The sequence below is a fragment of the Ostrea edulis genome, chromosome 1 (assembly GCF_947568905.1).
Source record: "Ostrea edulis chromosome 1, xbOstEdul1.1, whole genome shotgun sequence".
Lineage (NCBI taxonomy): Eukaryota > Metazoa > Mollusca > Bivalvia > Ostreida > Ostreidae > Ostrea > Ostrea edulis.
This window is the reverse complement of record NC_079164.1, coordinates 59,627,751-59,653,121: the sequence shown is the minus strand read 5'-3', so window position 1 is coordinate 59,653,121 and position 25,371 is coordinate 59,627,751. Positions and strand designations below refer to the sequence as shown.

Genomic DNA, 25,371 nt, shown 5'->3' with positions numbered 1-25,371 from the left:
GATATTCATTTTTTATGTTAAAACAAATTAAACTTAAGTAAAAGAGTAAACAATTAAACCTATCGAAGGTATAGTTGTTTAAAATCATTTGATCATACTACATGTATCTGAATATTGTATATTTGTTTCTTTTTTTTCACATGTGATATATATGTTTTTCCTATGAGTGTCAATACAATTTGTAATTAACATATGAGGGAGATGGACTAGCATAAGTTGGAAATCCTTTTACTATTATAATAATGATTGTTAATTCAAGTGTGAACTAGTGCGTATGTTTACCATCAGATCATTATACTGATATTTGTATTTCCACTAGAGCACTGAAGCTCAATGACAACACCAAATTGACTTTTAACTTTTTTAAACTCAAATCAAGCACAATATTCCACTGGTAGTGGATAAGGATGGCCGCAAATGTTTTGAAGGGATCTAGGAAGATAAATAGTATACCAGTGAATGGTGGGCAAAACTTTGCTGTGAGTGCCAGGAAGACCCCAAGCATGACTGAGAACCACCCCATGTCTTATATTTCTAACCATGCATAGTGGCCAGGTACACAAGACCCGGCTTTTTCACCCTGTCTCTAGCTTGCTATCTTTATAAATCATCGTTCCACTTTAATTCCAACAGGCTTATAGTCTCTCCTCCTTTTTATAGAGGTAGAGGGGAATCCTAACTCTGAACCGCATCAGACCCCAAGCATTAACTCAAACCAATACTTAATGATATATCACCTAGCCATGCGTACCCCTCATGCATTGATGCAGATGGGAGAGACGCCTGGGTCATGAGGCCAGTTGTTGTCTCCCTAAGCCAAAGTTCTTGATTGATAATTCCCCAAGAAGATTCTGGAGTGAGTTCTTTGCGCAATCGGTATTGCTCATCGTACCTGTACCATCCATGTGATATGCTGGCTGCTAGTCTAATGTCCCTCATATATCATAGAAACTTCTGGGCCCTTGTGTGGTATTTCTCGAGCATGACACTCATATATATTTATAAGGAAGGCCACCTTTCCACCTTTCTATACTAAAAAGGACCCAGCTTTTGCCATAACAATACAAAATTTTTGATAGAAATCACTCCACGGTACTGAAATGAATATCAACTTCTTAATTGTTATACTAAAACACATTGCTAGCTTGTTTTGTTTTACCAAATGCAAGGTGAAGATAGCGAACAGTGATCAATCTGTAATAATCTTAGTTTTTTCATCTTTAACATTTCATTTAGACGATATAGTGGAGTGCTACAGATGTTAACTTACATGTACTAGTATGCATATCGCTTATTGCCGTAATAGTGAAGGTTCTCTATCATCGCTTCTCGTGACACGATACCTCTGTTTGGCGGTCATATCCGAAAGACCCACATTTTTCACTTTCAATGTCGTGCACTTGGCGACATAGAACAGTCACCACCTATGTTAAACATCTTAGGTTTGACACGGCGCCGGGGTCGAGAATCAAACCCTGGGACCCCAAGTTACCAAGCGAGCGGTATAACCACTATATACGAGAGAGAGAAAGAGAGAGAGAGAGAGATTACTGCTAGTAAGTACCCAAATACATCCGAAGAAAAAAGTACCTACGGTTTTTCGACGAGGCAAATTAATCAAATTTTTAAACATATTTTATCAATTAAATCGAAATTCATATGAAAGTTTAGGAGAGTGCTTGGGGAGAGACTAACCATCAATACGAAGATGTTGTTTGGGGTCAGACTGGAAGACTAAGTACGGATGCAGGAGAAAAATTCATAACTGATTTGCATTTCCCAATAGCAAGGCCTTACAAGCTACATGTATTTCTCTGAACCTATTTTATACTGTGTTCTTATGCTGTGTATTGCACTTACTTTGAAAACAGTAACATAATGAACATTTTGGCTTTATTGTGATATCTATGAATAGAAAACACGTCCACTCCGCATTCTCTTTAGAGAAGTCGAAAGGCATAGCCTTCATCGACTTCTCTTCGTACTTACTTGCTTTTAATCCATTTTCAACATGTCCCCTGTCCCGGGTTTACGTTAACTGGTATTGGGAGCTGTCACAATAGGGAACCAGTTAAAAGAAAAGCAGGCTGACGTAATCAGAGTTGTGATTTACAGTAAACCCGGGACAGGGGTATGTTGAAAAAGCAAGTAAGTTTTGATTTCCTTGTGACGGTTTTGTGCATTGCTGTTAAATGTTTGAAAACAACTTGTCTATTGCGTAAATCCAGGCACATCTGAGTCGAAACGTCGGTCGAAGCATAAACCGTCACCGACTCCGGCATTTACACGTTTTCCACAATCAAAACATGAATGCTTGCAAAGAAAAGTCGATGAAGGATATGCCTCTCGACTTCTCTAAAGAGAATAGTCCGCTCCAATACAAAAGAAAACTGACCCATCACTAGTTAGTTTCTTTTTCTAGAGATTACACCTGTATTTCTTTGCTTTGAATATCACAGTCTGATGTATAGTCAAACACATCTTTTCTGACTGTGCATAATGACCGTTGAAAATACAAGTGTTGGCCTTTTAACAATATTTATATTCATCATTGTTACCTTAATCAAAATTTATGCTCTGTCACTTTAGAATAAAACTTAAAAGTAAACAATTAAATGTTAAAAGAGATAGAATAGTAAATTTTAACAAAACGAGATCAGTCTTAGTTATTATTGCTATTGTAAATTTTACTGAATTCTTTTAATTCTAGTTACGTCACATCCGGTAGGAAATCAGAAAAGATGGACGACATCGGTAAGGAAATGGAAGGCCTTAGCATGTTTTCACCTGCTAGTGATACTGATTTCAGAGCTCATGTATTATATACATATACTTTGCATCTTAAAATACTGGTATATACACATGATTTGCACTATTAATACTATAGGTAATAATACAGAACGAAATTGTAATTGAACATATTGCGTCATGGTGGAGCTCTCAAAGTCTCCCTTCTGTCGTGCAACAACCCTCTATTACCCGCTCTCCACAGACAATGGACACTGCATTCACATCACCCTGGAGACTGGAGTTATCCATGTAAATCCTCAATGTTCAAGATACCGGGTTTTATGAAGGGTTTAAATACGACGTATCGGTGTACCTGCTTTTCATTTCAAGTAATTGTATAAGATAAAATCTGTTCCAACCAGATAATGTCAAGCTATCCATTACCGGAATAAAATGCAGTGTTTAAGTTAAAAATGACTTAAACACGAGGATTGTTAAGGGTAAGATATAGAGCGGTACATCACAATAAGAGAAAAATAGCTGAAATACAAGAACTATTAAGGGTAAGATATAGAGCGGTGCATCACATTAACAAGAGAAAATGCAGTGTGTGAATGAAGTTAAAAATAGCTGAAATACAAGAATTATTAAGGGTAAGATATAGAGCGGTACATCACATTAACAAGTGATATTGGGTGGGTTTATTTTGTCCTCATTTCTCACTTCTACACACAGAAGTACATTGTAAGTGGTAGGAGATGACAAAGATTCCATACACACAATACCCAAGACAGCCACAGATTAATAAAACGTAAATAGGCTTGTCACAAGAATCCAATTTACCTTTCATTTCATTCAGTGAAGCGGTGTGTATTTATTATTAAAGAAAGGCACAAATTAGAATGTTTGTAAACGAATACTCTAAGTTCACGAGTACGAACGTAAAACCACATAAGGGGTGGGGATGGGTTTTCTGTTGTATATAGATGAGCTGCTGGAATAGATTTGTTATTCACAATCTGTAACAGAAATCACAATCCGCGGTCTGCTTGCATGTCAATACTTATTGTGACATGTTACAATATTACATTTCCAATTCATTTTTACAAATTGTAATGATAACCATTTCTTCATGAATGAATGCGTTGCAGTTGTGAACAATGTGCGTATGAATCTTGATGAATATAGTGCATCTATCTTAATTAAAGGCTTGAAAATACAACAGAAATGAACTTGCTGAATTATATTCCATTTTTCGATAAGATTTTTTGGTGCATATATGTATTATACATCATATGGGTCCAGAGTTTCATTTATTCTGCTGTCGATTTTAGCTTTTGGTGGGGGAGGGGTGGTAAGGTGGGGGGGGGGTGATAAGGTGGATGAGGGGTGGTAAGGTGGGGAAGGGGTGGCAAGGTGGTGATGTTGCACTAATTTTGAATGAGTGGTTTCCCCAAGTCAAATCTAAATATAGTGACCCGTTCTTATGTTAACATAGAAATGGTCAGTATCAATCATGTAAACAGAATCAATATGCCGAGCTGATTGTGCATCATACTTATCAAAACAGTCTTTCACCAATATGTAATATCAAGTGCAGTATGACTACTTTTAAGAATAAATACATGTATACCATTTCATAATGGAAATGTAAAGATGACGAACAGAAAATATAAAATTAAGAGTAGGGCAAACACTGACCCCTGTACACACCAGAGGTGGAATCAGGAGTAAGCATCCCCTGCTGAAAGGTCAAACTCGCCGTGAGCCCTATTTCTTGTTCAGGTAAACGAAGTAATCGGTACCGTAGTTAAAATCAGTATGTGAACGGCCTAACGATTAGCATAAAACACCATGATGAAAGGTGAAGATAATAAATAGTGATCCATCTCATAATTCCTATAAGCAATACAAAATAGAGAGTTGGGCACACATGGACTCCTGGATATACCAGAGGTGGGATCGGGTGCCTAAGAGGAATAACATCCTCTGTCGACCGGTCACATCCGCCGTGGCCTCACATCTTGATCAGGTAAACAGAGTTACCCGTAGTCAAAATCAGTGTGCCAAGAACGGCACGATAGCCATCAACTCAGTACATATGTACATAATGTATGCTATACATAGGAAATGGTCATATTTGGATTGAAATGTGTTGATATAAAGCCTTCTTAACCGTGGTAAATCGGGTAGTATATTTCACGATCAATATGTAAGCGAAAGAAGCGAGGCCCCCCCCCCCCCCCCCCCCCCCCATTCTTTATAGCGCATTAGTTTTTAAGGGCCTTACCATCATCTAAGTAATGTTATCTATCAAGCTGCACTACAAATTACCCCGGTATTATTATAAAGATCACAAAAATAAGACACGAACAGAAATAAATCAGAAATTGAACCTGTATATGCCGGAAACTAGCTATTTTTGCAAGCAGAAAGAATCATCTAAAAAATTGATTTAAAAAACAAACAAACCAGTACCCATTTTATGATCACAAAATTTCATTCATGTATGAAGGAGTAGAATAAACAAACTAAATACAGCATGTAAATACTTGAATTCAAACGTCCTATGTTGCATATCCAGTTAACTTATAATTAGATAATCTGATCTTAACATGAAAATATACATAAAACTAAATGCAAAGAGATTAATTGATATGTGCATAAGATGGACCCCTTGTGAGAGAAGCCTGACTACATACCTTACTAAAATGTTCTTGAATGAGGCCTTAAGTTGAAATGCAATGCAAGTAACTGACCAAGTGTAGGGCTTATTTCTGAGTGCTAGGATGCTGTTGATCAACAAATATCTTCAGAACAATCTTTACAACCAAACCAAGCATGACTTGTGTCTCCATTTTGGTTTATATTCCGTGTGAAATAGACGCTTAAAATTCCATGAGAAGGCTTAGCAGTATCAAATATTCTGCTGAATTTAATTTCAAGCTCCGGTCAGCTCAGTATATTCCGTTACGCTACAACTCCAATATCAGGGAAAGTAGTCCCGGAGAATTGACACTGTTCGGAGTTTGAATTTAATTTAATAGAGATAATTTTAAAACCGAACATGGGTGGATATGAAAATTCCGGATTTTTATGACCATTCTTTTTAACCGGAAAAAATATGAGTCGGCGGATCCGTAAAACGAAAAATTAAATTTCTCTCGCCTAACTTTAAATAATGTTAAGGATCAACATAAGTTTTGCGAAAATGTCACTGGTATGTTGTAGTGTTCTTTTTTTCTGTGATAACCCTACCGGTAAATCTGTCGGCATGTTAGGTAGAGACGTCCATTTTATCGCAGTGACAAACCTGCAATGTCTAACTACAAAGTCATTATTTGATGTTTTTGGCATAATTTCAAATGTCGCAATTTCAATAGAAAGTCAATAAGCAATGATGCTAAAAATTGCATTTTAATATCATTCTTGCATCATATCTTTCAAATCTACCCTATATCGCTGGATGAACTACTTTATAACCACATTTTTGAAAATATTCATAATTCGATTAATACAATAAATCCATGTCATGTTAAGGAAAATCTTCAGGAATTTAATTCCATCATCAACAATAAAATTTGTTTTGCAAAATTATATTTGGTAGAACTGAACACTCTGTAGAGTTTTATTTCAAACACAATAACAAGTTTCTACGTCTTACAAAGAAGATTTTAATACACCCATAGATAACACACACACAAACAAAACAAGCAACTCTCCATAACAAAAACAACTCCAAAACAAACAAAATGCCAAACCATTCTCTTCATATTAAAAGCCAACAGGGGGGAGGGGGAGGGGGTAGTAGTGCATGTATACACACTAGTAAAGATACACGTGTGCTGCAAGTGCATCATACAAGTGTAACCTTAAAATAGACATCTGGAGCAGAAGAAATTCTTACCGATGAGAGGTTAGAAGAGTGGGGGAATTGTCGAGAATGCAGTCTTCGGTTTCCAAGTTCTATTTAATTTGATCATCTCAATACAATACCTATGTACACATCTAGTCCAATCCGTCAATTTATCAAGATCTCGGGAATTTCAAGATGTCAAGAATACACATTGCCTTTGCTTCACCACGAATGTATTTCGATAAAAATTTCGTCCATAAATTGCCTCTTATCTATCAAGTCTTACCAAATTAAATATTACAGTTGATGAGCGTATACGCTTGGCACCATTCGAGCTAAATATGTCCCCTGTGGAAAAGCGCGAACCTGCTCCTGACCCGACAGGACCATCAACCATACAGAAAGTGGTCAAGACCGTCTTTTTGGTTTCAGTATGGATCTGTCTTGTAAGTAATGTGAATTCATTATATTTCGCGTATGCTCAATTTTCGTGAATTTCGTGACTATATGTCTGACCTTCAATTTATTATTATAATCATGTCAAATTATCATTTAGATTTATTTCAGTAAAATATGTTCAACTTCATTAAAAGTAATCCATAAATTTATCTCTCACGCAATGCATTGTAACGATAAGGAGACATTAAAGCATGAAAACTGACCCGTTCTAACCCCCCCCCCCCTTCTCCAAAATACCGCGTAAACAATAGTTTACTATATGTTGCTAAGGTTAAAGATACCCGAGTGACGATAGTATAAACTTCGATTGACTGAAGTGAACGATACCTAATTCTTTGATTGACTATAGTTAAAACTAAAAGCTTTGATCGATTACAGTATAAACTTTGATTGATTGACTGAAATCAAAACTTTCATTGACTACTAGTAAAGTAAAAACTTTCATTGACTATATCACGAACTTTAATTGAATATAGCAAAAACTTTGATAGACTCTAGTTTATTATTAACTGAATCAAAACTTTCATTGACTAAAGTAAAAACTGTTAGTGTATATTGTATAGTAAAACTTTGTTTTACTGTAGTAAGAACTCTGATTGACTAAAGTATAAACTTTGTTTAACTGAAATTAAAAATTGCTAGTCTATAAACGTAGTCAAATCTTTGAATATAGGTGAAATTTGATTGACTATATCAAAAATTCTGATTGATTAAAGTATAAACTTAGTTTGATTGTGATAAATCTTTTATATAGTATACATTTAATCGTTGATTCTTCTTAGTTACTTCTCTCCCTCTGGGGAAAAGGGCCTCTAACAGGCATTTTCCAGTTTTCCCTGTCTTGTGCAGCTCTTGCTGTTTCAGTGCAGTTTGTAAACCCTAGCTGCTCTCCTTCTCTCTCCGCCGTTCTTCTCCACGTTTCCTTTGGCCGACCTCTTTTCCTTCTACCTTCAGGTTGATTGACTATAGTAAAATCTTTGATTGACAATAGTAAAATATCTTTGATTGACTATAATAAAATCTTTGCTTGGCTCACAGGCACTTGTTTCTGTAAATAACTTACGACCTCTGTATCATTGGTATACAGAGGTCGTAAGTTATTTACAGAAACAATTGCCTGTGGATTAACTATAGTAAAATCTTTGATTGACAAAAGTAAAAACATTGAGTGACTATAGTAAAGACTTTGATTAACAATACAAAATATTTTGAGTGACAATATAAAACATTCGAGTAACTATAGTAATTTGTCTATTTTTGATATATTTTCAATTACTACAAAAACACCTTGATTTACTATCGCAAAAACATTGATTGACGATAGTAAAAATTCTAATGGAATATACTTAAAACTTTGATCTTTTCTGTCTATAATAAAAACTTTGAAGGACTATAATTAAGCTGTCACAAATCGGCTGTTAAGTCCAATCCATTCCCCAGATGTAAAAGTCAAAATGTAATTCTGTAAATTCTCATTACCACTTTACAGTGTAAAACAAAACCTCCAGAGCATTCCTTTTCTGGAAAGTGTACAGTGCAGGTAAACAGGTATGAGATCTATTGGACAGACATTGTCTTGTCTAGGTCACAGGTATCAACTGAGTACGATGCATTACATAATTCTCTATTCTCCTTACAATAGCACAATGGTATTGAGGAAATACAGACACAACATGCTGCCTATTAGACAAGGAAAATCATATTAATAAGAGAATTGAATGTCATTTATTTTCCATGTCAGAATGTTACAATTGGTAAAAAATGTGCAACTGAAAATAAATGACATGAGAGGATATCCAAAAATACACTACCTTAAAAATACAATTCTTGTACACATAATTATATGCGTGAAACAATCCACACAAAAGTGAGGAAAACAGAGTCGTCCACTTCTGCTTCATACTTAGATATTTTATTGAAAGAAGATATCAACGGCAAACTAACAACTCAATTCTTTGAAAAACGGGATGATTTCAGCTTCTCCATCATCAACTTCCCATATTTATGTAGCAATATTCCATTATCACTTGTTCTGCGTATGGTCAGGTTTTAAATCGAGGCAAGCTACTGACAAACAAGTTGATGTTACAGGGGTTTCAACAGTCTCATAATTAATGAGTACTGGTACATTTATAACAATATACAAGAATAGTATGACTAACAGAACATAGTGTTACTGGCGGGACATAATTAATGAGTACTGTTATATATATAATTAATACACAAGAATAGTATGACTAACAGAACATAGTGTTACTGGCGGGACATAATTAATGAGTACTGTTATATATATAATAATACACAAGAATAGTATGACTAACAGAACATAGTGTTACTGGCGGGACATAATTAATGAGTACTGTTATATATATAATTAATATACAAGAATAGTGTGACTAACAGAACATAGTGAGTACTGTTACATATATAACAATATACAATAAGTGCCAGTGATAAGTAACCATATAGAGGCGCTATTCCCTTTTAACAAGGTAGATGGAATTTCGTTAATTGTTTTTGTTTTTGAGTCCTTTTGGAATTTCGTTAGTTTATTGTCTTTGTTTGAGAGTCCTCTTGGAATTCCGTTAGTTTATTGTCTTTGTTTGAGAGTCCTCTTGGAATTCCGTTAGTTTATTGTCTTTGTTTGAGAGTCCTCTTGGAATTCCGTTAGTTTATTGTCTTTGTTTGAGAGTCCTCTTGGAATTCCGTTAGTTTATTGTCTTTGTTTGAGAGTCCTCTTGGAATTCCACTAGTTTATTGTCTTTGTTCAGATGTATACAGTGGCTGCGACTTTGCTTTAAATGCAAAAGTAAAAAAAAAAAAAAAAATCTGATCCTGGTAAAAACGAGTTGTAAAGTTTTTGCAAAAGTAGTCAGATACTTAAATAATTCATTGCTATACATTATGTTATTTGATTATTATAGTAAAATTTGTGACTGGCTGTGATTGCCTATAGTAAAATCTTTGTTTGACTATAGTAAAATCTTTGTTTGACGATAGTAATATGTTTGATTGACTATAGCAAAATCTTTATTTGACTATAGAAAAACGTTTGATTGACGATACTAAAATCTTTGATTGACAAAAGTAAAATCTTTGATTGACTATAATACAATATTTGATTGACTATAGTAAAATCTTTGATTGACTATATATAATAGTAAAATCTTGAATATAGTAAAATCTTTGATTGAATATAGTAAAATCTTTGATTGAATATAGTAATATCTTTGATTGACTATAGTAAAATCTTTTAATACATGTATTCTGTTTGGAGCTTTAATCCACTATAGTAAAACCTTATATATTTTTAATTACTTTAGTATTATTATTATTATTATTTACAGTATTTATATAGCGCATTATATAAAAAAAAATTACTCTAAGCGCTTTACATAAAACAACAATAAACTACAATTAAAAATTGAACATATCTAAAACAGTGTAAAAAAAAAAGTATTCGTCCATTAAAAGAATATGAATTCTAGCACTGGCTTACACAAAATCGTGATTAAACTACAGAAAATAATATTAATACCGTCACTGGAAATGGCTTACATAAAATCGTGATAAGCAAGTCTGAAGAAGTAAGTTTTTAAATTTTTCTTGAAAAGTTCGAAAGAATTTTCGTTGCGGATGTAACTTGGAAGGTTATTCCAGAGTGTGGCGGTTGCTTTGTCAAACCTTCTGTCGCCATACGTTTTGGTCTTAACTCTTGGTGTTTGAATAAGCATGGCGTTTTCGGATCGTAAAGACCTTAATGGATTGTATGGACTGACCAGTTCTTCAAGGTAGACAGGTGCAAGACCGTGGAGAGCTTTAAATGTGTACATTAACAGTTTGTACTGAACCCTGAAATGTACTGGAAGCCAATGGAGCTTCACTAACTAAAACTGGTGTTATATGCTCATTTTTCTTAGTTCTGGTAATCAGCCGTGCTGCTGAATTCTGCACACGCTGTAACTTTGACACTATGTCAGAATTAACACCATAGAAAAGGGCATTTCCATAGTCTAAACGCGAAGTCACTAGCGAACTAACCAAAGTCTTGCAGGCGTCTTCAGTAATGAATGGTCTTATGCGTCCAATGTTTCGGATCTGAAAAAAAGCATGCCTTTGATATAGCAGTTGCCTGTTTTCGCATGCTTAGTGTTCTGTCAAAAAATACACCCAGGTTTTTAACAAACGAAACATCATGCACAACGGATCCATCAAACGAAAGATGACAATCTTTTAGTTCGTTCACTTGATGTCGAGGCGCAAACACGATAAGTTCGGTTTTGTCCTGGTTTAATTTTAACTTATTTGAGCTCATCCACACACTTATATCTGACAAGCAAGGCTCAAGGCGTCTGGATATATTGTTCCAGTTATCGAGCGGCTTGATCACCAGATAAACTTGAGTGTCATCAGCGTAGGTGTGGTAGCTAAAATTGTGGCGTCGACATATTTCACTAATTGGTTTCGCAAACATGCAATATAGTTTCGGACCTAATACGGATCCTTGTGGCACGCCGTATTTAAGTGTCATTTTATCTGACACAACTGAACCAATTGCAACACGCTGAGTCCGGTCACTTAAATAGGACTTCATCCAGAGTAGAGCTGATCCCGTTATGCCATAGGAATATTCAAGCCGTTCCATGAGAATGGGATGATCAATAACGTCAAAAGCAGCGGATAAATCGAGCATTCAAAGAACAACACAACAGTTGCTATCAAGTGCTGTTGCAATGTCATGGTGGACCCGTAACAAAGCTGTTTCGGTTGAGTGACTAGCACGATATGCTGATTGTAAATTATCATGAAGAGCGTTCGAACACAAGTGCTCTTCAAATCGCTTTTCGCCTACCTTTTCCAGGATCTTAGATGTAAAAGGCAGATTCGAAACAAGACGGTAGTTTTTAAACTCCTCTGTGTCTAAACCGGGCTTCTTTAACAACGGTCTTAACACGGCCTCCCTGAGGGACGATGGAACACTTAATTCTGCTAACGACGTATTTACTATTTTTGTGATGATTGGAAGTAAGCTTTCCACACACTGTTTTAGAAGGAAAGTAGGTATGGGATCCAGCTCGCATGATTTTACAGGAGCCTTCTTGATGATCTTTCTTACTTCATCAATTGACGTGGGTTTAAGCACAGTTAATGCACTGCCATTGAATTTGACATCAGCATTAAGAACGTCGTAATTCTCGCTATGCGAATAATTTAACACGCACAAGTTGTTTCTGATTTTCTCAATTTTTCCAAGGAAAAATTCACCAAATTTGTTAGATAGTGTATGTTCATCATGATGAGATGGTAATACAGTTTCAGATTTATTTTCCATGAGATTGTTGGTAAATTTATGCAACTGTTTTTGATCATGACCAATTTCAATAATTTTAGCAGAAAAGTAGTCCTTTTTGGCTTTTAGAAGGAGTTTATTAGCGTAAATACGCTTTTGCTGGTAGATTTGCCTATGAACAGTCAGGTCTGTTTTACGCATTTTCCTTTCAGCTTTACGTCGGTCTCCTTTTGCAGTGCGAAGTTATTCAGTGTACCATGACGATCTACGATTTCTTTTATCAACAATTGCACCGAGTTCTGAATTATAAGTCGCAACAAGTTCTTCTACTGATCCTTCTGGAGTACGAAGTACCTCAGGATTATTCAAGTCCTGAATGAAATCGTCGATTACAATATCATTGTACTTGCGAAAAGTTACTGTTTTACGCTGCTTTGGTGGTTTTGAGATCTTAAGCTGCGTAAATATCATCAGATGATCACCAGACAGATTGTCATTATTATCGCAGAGGTGTTGGTCTTGTAATGTTGGCATATCATTCAAAATAGAACTATTCTCCCTCGTGATGACAACATCAAGAGTGGGACCACGGATGTGTGTTGCACCAATGACATGTTGCACAAGTCCATGTTCTTCCAATATATCAATAAATTTCTGAGCATCCCAGTCAGTTACGTCATCAAGATGGAAATTAAGATCTCCTGTCATTACTAATTCATCGGAAATAGTGACAACATGATCAAGAAACTGTGACCACTCCTCAAAGAAGACTGAATTTCGATTTTTTTTTTTACTTTTGATGGAGGTGGACGATAGATAACGCACAAGCGAAAAACCTCATTCTTCACACTTGAAATACTTGATACGGTGATTGACTTGACTTCTTAATGCATAGTAAAACTTCTATTGTTATCGTTATAGTATATCATAACTTGATATTTTGACTGACTATAGTGTATAATAACTTGATATTTTGACTGACTATAGTATATAATAACTTGATATTTTGACTGACTATAGTATATAATAACTTGATATTTTGACTGACTATAGTATATAGTATAATAACTAGATATTTTGACTGACTATAGTATATAATAACTTGATATTTTAATTGACTATAGTATATAATAACTTGATATTTTGACTGACTGTAGTACATGTATATAATAATTGATATTTTGACTGACTATAGTATATAATAACTTGATATTTTGACTGACTATAGTATGTAATAACTTGATATTTTGACTGACTATAGTATATAATAACTTGATATTTTGACTGACTATAGTATATAATAACTAGATATTTTGACTGACTATAGTATATAATAACTTGATATTTTGACTGACTATAGTATATAATAACTTGATATTTTGACTGACTATAGTATATAGTATAATAACTTGATATTTTGACTGACTGTAGTACATGTATATAATAATTGATATTTTGACTGACTATAGTATATAATAACTTGCTACTTTGATTGACTATAGTATATAATACGGTGATTGACTTGACTTCTTAATGCATAGTAAAACTTCTATTGTTATCGTTATAGTATATCATAACTTGATATTTTGACTGACTATAGTGTATAATAACTTGATATTTTGACTGACTATAGTATATAATAACTTGATATTTTGACTGACTATAGTATATAATAACTTGATATTTTGACTGACTATAGTATATAGTATAATAACTAGATATTTTGACTGACTATAGTATATAATAACTTGATATTTTAATTGACTATAGTATATAATAACTTGATATTTTGACTGACTGTAGTACATGTATATAATAACTAGATATTTTGACTGACTATAGTATATAATAACTTGATATTTTGACTGACTATAGTGTATAATAACTTGATATTTTGACTGACTATAGTATATAATAACTTGATATTTTGACTGACTATAGTATATAATAACTTGATATTTTGACTGACTATAGTATATAGTATAATAACTAGATATTTTGACTGACTATAGTATATAATAACTTGATATTTTAATTGACTATAGTATATAATAACTTGATATTTTGACTGACTGTAGTACATGTATATAATAATTGATATTTTGACTGACTATAGTATATAATAACTTGATATTTTGACTGACTATAGTATGTAATAACTTGATATTTTGACTGACAATAGTATATAATAACTTGATATTTTGACTGACTATAGTATATAATAACTAGATATTTTGACTGACTATAGTATATAATAACTTGATATTTTGACTGACTATAGTATATAATAACTTGATATTTTGACTGACTATAGTATATAGTATAATAACTTGATATTTTGACTGACTGTAGTACATGTATATAATAATTGATATTTTGACTGACTATAGTATATAATAACTTGCTACTTTGATTGACTATAGTATATAATACGGTGATTGACTTGACTTCTTAATGCATAGTAAAACTTCTATTGTTATCGTTATAGTATATCATAACTTGATATTTTGACTGACTATAGTGTATAATAACTTGATATTTTGACTGACTATAGTATATAATAACTTGATATTTTGACTGACTATAGTATATAATAACTTGATATTTTGACTGATTATAGTATATAGTATAATAACTAGATATTTTGACTGACTATAGTATATAATAACTTGATATTTTAATTGACTATAGTATATAATAACTTGATATTTTGACTGACTGTAGTACATGTATATAATAATTGATATTTTGACTGACTATAGTATATAATAACTTGATATTTTGACTGACTATAGTATGTAATAACTTGATATTTTGACTGACTATAGTATATAATAACTTGATATTTTGACTGACTATAGCATATAATAACTTGATATTTTGACTGACTATAGTATATAATAACTAGATATTTTGACTGACTATAGTATATAATAACTTGATATTTTGACTGACTATAGTATATAATAACTTGATATTTTGACTGACTATAGTATATAGTATAATAACTTGATATTTTGACTGACTGTAGTACATGTATATAATAATTGATATTTTGACTGACTATAGTATATAATAACTTGCTACTTTGATTGACTATAGTATATAATAACTTGATATTTTGACTGACTATAGTATATAATAAATTGATATTTTGACTGACTATAGTATATAATAACTTGATATTTTGACTGACTATAGTATGTAATAACTTGATATTTTGACTGACTATAGTATATAATAACTTGATATTTTGACTGACTATAGTATGTAATAACTTGATATTTTGATTGACTATAGTATATAATAACTTGATATTTTGACTGACTATAGTATATAATAACGTGATATTTTGACTGACTATAGTATATAATAACTTGATATTTTGACTGACTATAGTATATAATAACTTGGATATTTTGACTGACTATAGTATGTAATAACTTGATATTTTGACTGACTATAGTATATAATAACTTGATATTTTGACTGACTATGGTATGTAATAACTTGATATTTTGATTGACTATAGTATGTAATAACTTGATATTTTGATTGACTATAGTATATAATAACTTGATATTTTGACTGACTATAGTATATAATAACTTGATATTTTGACTGACTATGGTATGTAATAACTTGATATTTTGATTGACTATAGTATATAATAACTTGATATTTTGACTGACTATAGTATATATTAACTTGATATTTTGACTGACTATGGTATGTAATAACTTGATATTTTGATTGACTATAGTATGTAATAACTTGATATTTTGACTGACTATAGTATATAATAGCTTGATATTTTGATTGACTATAGTATATAATAAATTGATATTTTGACTGACTATAGTATGTAATAACTTGATATTTTGATTGACTATAGTATATAGTATAATAACTTGATATTTTGATTGACTATAGTATGTAATAACTTGATATTTTGACTGACTATAGTATATAATAACTTGATATTTTGACTGACTATAGTATATAATAACTTGATATTTTGACTGACTATAATATATAATAAATTGATATTTTGACTGACTATAGTATGTAATAACTTGATATTTTGATTGACTATAGTATATAATAACTTGATATTTTGACTGACTATAGTATATAATAGCTTGATATTTTGATTGACTATAGTATATAATAGCTTGATATTTTGATTGACTATAGTATATAATAAATTGATATTTTGACTGACTATAGTATGTAATAACTTGATATTTTGATTGACTATAGTATATAGTATAATAACTTGATATTTTGATTGACTATAGTATGTAATAACTTGATATTTTGACTGACTATAGTATATAATAACTTGATATTTTGATTGACTATAGTATATAATAAATTGATATTTTGACTGACTATAGTATGTAATAACTTGATATTTTGATTGACTATAGTATATAGTATAATAACTTGATATTTTGATTGACTATAGTATGTAATAACTTGATATTTTGACTGACTATAGTACATGTATATAATAACTTGATATTTTGACTGACTATAATATATAATAAATTGATATTTTGACTGACTATAGTATGTAATAACTTGATATTTTGATTGACTATAGTATATAATAACTTGATATTTTGACTGACTATAGTATATAATAGCTTGATATTTTGATTGACTATAGTATATAATAACTTGATATTTTGACTGACTATGGTATATGATAACTTGCTACTTTGATTGACTATAGTATGTAATAACTTGATATTTTGACTGACTATAGTATATAATAACTTGATATTTTGATTGACTATAGTAGATAATAACTTGATATTTTGACTGACTATAGTATATAATAACTAGATATTCTGATTGACTCTTGTATATAATAATTTGATATTTTGATTGACTGTAGCATATAAAACTTGATATTTTGATTGACTCTTGTAATGACTAATAACTTGATAATTTGATTATTAAAGTAAAGACTTTCATATTTGATTACTATAGTAGAAACTTGATACTTTAATGGACTATGATAATAAAATCGTGATATTTTGATCAGTTATAGTAGACCTGACTATGGGAAAATCTCTTACCCCACCGCTGACAAGTTAGCTGGAAGATCCTGAATAGTGATTGGCTCATTACGGTCACATGAAGACGTGGGATTTTCTATCCCACGTCACTGTCAAAATTTATACCAGGCTTCCTTGCGAGTTATCTATCTTGTTGCATTTGTCAATAACAATGGCGGCCAAACGGTTTGCAAATTTAGCAGCAGACGAGATCGGAAAAAAAGAAGAAATGACTGATAATCGCACTGGGTATATTTACACTGATGTATACATATAATGATATGATGTTTGTCCGTGCAAAAGTTGGTTTAAATACAGTCGTCTTTGAACAAGGAATATTTATGGTATGGTGTTGTCTGTAGTTCTGGTACGCAATAACCTCGTGCATATTATCATAATAGGTCATCGGTGGGGTAAATTCGTTAGCCATCTAGTGACCTGGTACGGGATGACACCAGGTCACTAAGTTTTATACCGGGCTCGGCTTCGCCTCGCCAGGTATAGAATTTGGAGACCTGGTATCATCCCGTACCAGGTCACTAGATGACTAGGTTACTAATAATACCTTAACGGATGGTATCTTGAAAATATTTGTGATATCTAGAATAGCATAGTAAATATTTCACCAAAATCAATATTAAAAGTTTTGATTGATTTACATATCAATCACTTTGATTTACCATAATAAAAGCTTTGAAAATTAACTTTCATTCACAACATTGAAACTTTGAGGCAATATTTAATTTTTGCCTAATTTAGCATTTTTGTTATCACTCTTCTCTAATAAAAATACTTTAGATTTCTTGTTTTTGACACATAATGCAAGCTGCAAGTTTTAAGTAAAAAGTATCTTTCACATCATTCCTTACGCTTATGTACTTCAGACTTTCTGTTTTAATGAATATGTCTTAATCCACAGGGTCTGTACTTGGAAATCACGGGTCCAACTCTGAAAGACTTGAAACTCCGTGCTAACCTAGATTATGAGGACGTGTCGAGAGCCGTTTCCGGTCGAAGCATTGGCTTCTTCATAGGGGCCGCATTAGGAGGATTCCTCGTCGATAAACTGGACCCATACTGCGATCTTATGGTGGCTCTCTGTCTGGATCTTGGAGCAACCGCGACCATCATAGCTCCATATTCCCAAAATATCAGCCTTATGTGGTTTCTCTTTGTAATGCAAGGGACATTTGAAGGGATAATAAACATCGGTAAATATTCCCCCTAAAAACGCCAATATCATCTGTTCTATATATCTAATATGTGCATTCATTTTTATCCTTTTCCTATTGGCTAAAATAGTCCATCATTTATATATTTTAAAACATATTTTGCAGCTGGTCAAAAACTTGTCCTGGAAATCTGGCAAGAGAAAGCAGCATCCCCACTTTTTCTTTTGCACTTTGGATTCGGGGTAGGCTCTTTCATCGTTCCACAGATAGCAAACCCATTTCTAGCCGTCCCTAAACCCACCGCCGCACCAAATTCCACTAATATCACCACAGCAGTTCCGGTAATCACAACGGAAGTGACGGAATACCTCCGAGGATCCAAAATTGAGTGGGCGTATCTGATCGTAGCTTTAATTACTATTGGGGTATCTCTCGTGTTTTATTTTTACCAGTTCTGTGGTAAATGGTCAAGAAATCGACAGGCTAATAGATTGAAACAAGATACAGATGATCAGCCAACCTTTCGCGAAATCATCGATCCTGCGACGTGTGCTAATGGAAAACGTCTGTTTGGTGTGCAAGTTTTTGGACTGCTGTTTCTTTTCTTTTTTATTGCTACTGGAGGCGAACGCGTATACGGTAAATTCATCCGCAGTTTTGCAATAGATCATGCCAAATTAGACGGCGATGAGGCCTCACTGTTGAACAGCTCCTTTTGGATCAGTTTTGCTATTGGAAGGTTTGCAGGATTCGTTGCTGCTAAATGGATTTCAATTCGAATCATTCTTCTGATCGAGGGAACAGGTGCGCTAGTTTCGGCGATATTATTAAACATTTTCGGCGATGACAGTTCCACAATGCTATGGATTCTGACCCAGCCTATGGCGTTCTTCATTGCTCCGTGCTTTCCCTCGGGTGTTGGGTGGGCCGATTTTCACATCCACTTGTCTGGTCTCGGAATAACCTTTCTCCTGTTAGGAGGTGCTTTGGGTGGCGTGTGTTTCATGTGGGTCATTGGACATGTATATGAATCCAATGGCCCCCTGTCTTTCTTTTATGTCATACAGGCATATGGGATTCTTCTGTGTGCCTTAGTATTTATTCTGCATTTCTCTACGTGGGGTAAAGGGCACCGTTTCAAAGACCAAGTTAAAGAAGTGGTTGAGGTTGTAGATATCAAAGCAGTGAAACTTAATTTTGACGAAAAATCGGACAAGGAAAAGAATAATAAACAATGCAACTGAGGAGATAATTACCCCAGACATTAAGCGAGAGAATCTACTTGTGTATATCATAATCTCCTTGAAATGTAATCATACTAAACTAATGTAGTTTTCAGCGTTCCACAATAAAGGATCAAAAGGTGGGTTTTTTTTTGAAAGACCACTTATGTGTATTCACGTTCAGTGCTATAGATTACCATCTCAAATTTATCATAAAATTCTAAAACTTTCTCAATTGGGGCAAAAGTATGTGTGGTGATGGAAACAAAAATGGCAAAGAAAGACCTCTTCAACTGAATTCATATTTTTATGTACTTGATACAGCAACAACAAAATCATGAAAATTAATTTCAAATTGTAAAAAAAAAAAAAAAAAAAAAATGTGACAAAGTAAACACATAGTAAGGTGAGTAATACCTGCTAATGGACTTTTGCGAGAAGGGCTTTTACAGTCAATGGCTGACTGTGTATTGTATGGAAGCACGATATCGTTATCACGTAATATCGAATTATTGGTATATTATTGTGGTAGGCCTGTCACGTTCTTTCATTTATCTGACAATTATTAAAACAAACACATAAGACTATAGACATCTTCGCAAGCCAAGTGTCCATTTCGATTGTAAGATTCAATCTCATTTTGCATGCATACCTAGGTTTAAAATCTTAACTCGCATAGATACCTTGATTCGTGTTTAAACTTTACAAAAAATCATTGCATCATGATAAATCGAATGTAAGTTTATCACGCAGGAGCTTTGTGTTTTCTACTGCTATAAAATGTATGAAGTTGTTATACAGCTTTATTCAATCAAACAGGTACAACACAAAGAATGCTAAACGTACCGACAACTTAGAATTACATTTACATATATGTGTTAGCTGCAGATCTGTAGCTCTCTGGGGAAATGTCGGGACAGACCAGAGAACTACAGATTCATCATGTATAAAAACTTATCGATGTACAGCGAAGAAAAAATCTGCACACAATTAGGGCCTTATATCGGTGTATTCTTGCATCGTCTTCTGAAAATATAAAAGAATGCCCAACATATTTTCCTAACATACTTGTGTCCAAACATTCATTAAAACCCCATGCGAGGCAAAAACCCGCAGCTTGAAATGATTTTGTTTGTAGACCCCATGCGAGGCGAAAACCCGCAGCTTGAAATGATTTTGTTTGTAGACGTAGCCATGTTAGGTAGCTAGTCAATTCGAACCCTATAGCGCACTAAGTTCCAACAACACCCGATACCTAAAACTGTCGGATCCACAATATGGATACAAGGTCATATACAAAAAATTATACAAAGCACTAAAATGACCAACGACACGAACAACCAGATTGTCAAATTTTCGGGACGACCCGTCCCTTCTTCGGGACAAACGAAAAGAATTACATAATGTGGCCAATATTAACAGAGAATAATAACAAAACCTACATGTAAATACATCTAACACCATAACTACACTAATCTACAAACGTATTTACAACGCAGACTACATGTTTTTGGTATTTAGGCTTGCCGGTCAATGTTAAAAGCGGAGCGAATTAGGACATGCCTTATTTGCCCAAAGAGCAGATTCAAAATTTTCCTGAAGAAGGGACGGGTCGTCCCGAAAATATGACAATCTGGTTGTTCGTGTAGTTGGTCATTTTAGTGCATTGTATAATTTTTGTATTTGACCTAGTAAATCAACATTCTAGGAAGAGGGCTTAAATAGGCTATGCCTGCTGCCCGATCCCATTCACTTTGTGAATAAAATATAGTTTAAATAAGCAAATTAACATTTACTTGCTTTAAATCCATTTTCAACATGTCCCCTGTCCCGGGATTACGATAACTGGTCTTGGGAGAAGCTTTCACAATAGGGGATCAGTTAAGAAATGTCTGACGTAATCAGAGTTGTGATTTAAATCCGGGACAGGGGACATGTTGAAAATGCATTAAAAGCAAGTAATGTTGATTTCTTTGTGACAGTTGTGTGCATTTCTGTTAAATGTTTGAAAGCAACTTGTCTATTGCGTAAATGAAGGCACATTTGAGTCGAAAGGTCGGTCGAAGCATAAACCGTCACCGACTCCGGCATTTGCACGTTTTCCAGACTCAAAACATGAATACTTGCGAAGAGAAGTCGATGAAGACTTTCCTAAAGAGAATAACAGAGCGTGTGTGGAGTAGCCGACAACGGTCTTCTTATGCCATGTCACCTAGTCGGTGCATTTCGGTAATTTGAAATGCAGTTATTTACAGATTAAGACAAAATTCCCAATATTTATAAACTATATGTACAGCATTATTATTATAACGAATGTTGTATATATGGTATTGTATGAGACGACTACAGATGACACCCCCTCCCTTGTTTCAAGAAGTCTCATGCTTTCAACAGTTACGATATGATGTGTTTTAATCGATGGCATCTTTCATTAAATGGTTTGCAATCCCTTATGTATCCTCCACACAAGCGCTTCCTGTCCCAGATAAAAATGTAGATTAGGCCCCGGTCTAGCTGAGGATTAGTAGGAGTAGGTATCACCTCAAAAGAGTGTAGTTTCATGTACTACATGTAGTTTTCAGTCGAATTCGCAGATACAAGTAAAAGTTCTTTATTACTTTAAGCTTTACAGCTTACATGTATCAGTACAATATCATAAACAATATAAACATGGCGGTGGTACATTTACTGGAAGAACACATACAAGTACGTAATTACAAATATTAAAGTAATGGCTTAGGATTATGCTACAAATGTAAGACACAATGTGACCTTTTGTGAGATGCAATGTTCACAATATGATATAATCCCCTATTAATATTCAACTAACAAGAGACCCACAGATTAGCATTAAAGAAGACGTTTTTAAATGTTTTACACATAAACACTATATATACTAGCGGAAAAAAGAAACTGTGCATTATTTAATATATGAAAAAATAATGAAAAATAACAATGAACAAATTTTATTTTTTGTAATACTGTTGACAAATGTATTCGTTACAACATTTCATAATCCATTAATGTTAATGTCGAATAACGTCAATTTCAGCACAGTCGAAAGACACTGGTATTCGAACTTGAATTAACAAAGTTAATAACGCGTGTGACCACCATTTGTATTCACGCATACTTGACAACAGCGCCTCATTGATGCCACTAAAGTGTTCAGAAATGCTTGAGGGATGTTGCTCCAGATGTTGGTTAAAGTCTGGCCTAAATCAGTCAATGTCACCCGCTGATTTGGTAAACGGCGTAGACGTCGTTCCATTTCATCCCAGACGTGCTCGATTGGCGATAAATCGGGGGAAACAGCTGGCCAAGGCAAGACATCGACATTCTGTTGAACAAAAAACTCTCTGACTACACGTGCAACATGTGGCCTTGCGTTGTCTTGCTGCAGGGTGATGTGATTTTGCTGTCTCTGTATGAAGGGTATCACATGGCGCTGAATAATTTCGTCTCGATAGCATACTCCGGTGAGATTTCCATTGACAATTTATAGAGGGGTCCCTCCACATGCTGTTATTCCACCCCACACCGTAACGCTACCTCCACCGAATTGTCGACGTTGCACGACACAAGCTTCCTGGCACCGCTCCCCCAACGCGACGATACACTCTACAACGGCCGTGACATCTGGATTCATCAATGAACAGAATATTGGCCCAGTCCTGTATTCTGAATCACAGATGTCGTCTGCACCACGCTAGTCTAGCGATACGATGACGTTGAAGCAGTATTGGGCGCACCGCTGGACGTCTTGGTTTGATGTTGTGCTCGCGCAGATGATTATGCACAGTTCTTGGACTGATTGGTCGAAGTCCAGGAATGCTACGAGCAGTCAAACTTGCTGTCTGGAAACGATTTCTCGGGTGCATAGGTGTGGTTGTCCTGTCGACGCGACGTCACACGAGGACGCCCAGAACGTGGTCGATCCTGTGTGTTACCAGATTGTTGGAAAAGTCTCCATAATGACTGGATGGTGTTCTGATGAACTCCAAAGCGCTGATTTACAAGATGTTACATGTATAAATATGGATACCATTACAATTAAGCTTCTAAGGGTTATCACAAAAACTCTTTAGAAAATGTAATTACAAATGAATTTGTAGATACGTGTACATCATCGATCGCGAGGATACAACCAAAGACTATAAGTATAAATACAGAAAATCGGCGTACTGTAAATTCCTAAACATTAGCGAGGAATTTTTTATCGCGTAATTTCCCGAGAAACATCACTCGCGAAAAAATGTTTCTTGCCTTTGTTTTTATATTGCTAAAATAAGTGCAAAACACTTGATCAACAAAGCACTCGCAAATTTATTTTCTCGCGATTTGACGTCCATGAGTCATTTCGCGGTAATAAGTACTCGTGTAAATAGAGGATATTTATATTGCGTGTTTTGATATTTGGTTTATCCAACGAGTTGATATGGTGTATTTATTCGCGAGGCTTGCCGATTATCTCCCTCATGCATAGCTCTTATCCTTGGACGAATTTGGCTCCAGTTTTTTTGGCACTCTAGTTTTCCCTTTAGCTCTTACAAGTTTATTGTGATTCGAATTTCCAAAATTTCGGGTTGAGCATCACTGAGGAGACATTATTTGTCGAAATGCGCATCTGGTGCATCAAAATTGGTACCGTATAAGTTTTACATCAAAGAGTTGGATAAACCAAAATATCAAAATACGTAATTATAGATGTTCTATTTATCTCATACGTCTTCTTTTCGTTTAATTTTGAGATGATCCCCGGTATGGTAGAAATAGCTGATTGAATTTGGTTTGAATCCGTGGCTCAGGCATCGTACTTATTAATCTTCCTTACGCGGGGGAAAACAGTGCGGTTATATATTATGGTTTCATTCATAAAAGAAACCATGGATGAAAATTGTTTTAGAAGGGATATACTTTATGATTAATAGTGGTTTTGCATTCCAACAAAATAACAACTAGGCCTATTGACCGAGTAATTCTTTCTTGACGTAGGCCTGACTTACTTGACTTATTCCTCTTGGCCCCCTGAAGGGGCATAGGGCCTCGACGTAGGCCTGACCTTCTGGTAAAAGTTGGATGTCGCCGTTTGAAATTGACATGTGTAACAACGATCATTGAAAATAGGCCTAATATTTTAATGTAAAACTTATACGATACCTATTTTGATGCACCAGGTGCGCATTTCGACAAATAATGTCTCTTCAGTTATGCGCAACCGAAATGTTTGAAATCCGAAATAACAATAAACTTGCTAGAGCTATTATAGGGAAAAACAGAGTGCCAAAGACGTGGAGTCAAATTCGTCTAAGGATAAGAGCTATGCATGAGGGAGATAATCCTTAATTTTTAAATTAAGTACTACTCCATATAAGAGTCAGGCAGGGAGTGGCACATCAAGGTCTGTCAATTTTGATGAAACTTGGCATGGTGATACCTTTTGCCTTTAGAAGCGAAAATATAACCTCAATTTTTTTCTTACACCTGTTTGGTGTCCATAGTAACGAACACCCAGTTTAAGACATATTCAATGGCTATTATCCAAGTAGTTCGTGGTATAATAGTGAGATTT

At 34.2% G+C, this 25,371-nt stretch overlaps 1 protein-coding gene across 1 annotated transcript; it reads left to right on the top strand.

Annotated features, from left to right (window-relative positions):
- Positions 1-6,873: 6,873 nt before the first annotated feature.
- LOC125649471 (sodium-dependent glucose transporter 1B-like) lies at positions 6,874-19,942 on the top strand. The gene is made up of 3 exons (XM_048877041.2): positions 6,874-7,032; positions 18,324-18,615; positions 18,742-19,942. The coding sequence occupies exons 1-3, from the start codon at positions 6,928-6,930 to the stop codon at positions 19,818-19,820; spliced, it is 1,476 nt and encodes a 491-aa protein (XP_048732998.1). The 5' UTR covers positions 6,874-6,927; the 3' UTR covers positions 19,821-19,942.
- Positions 19,943-25,371: the final 5,429 nt, after the last annotated feature.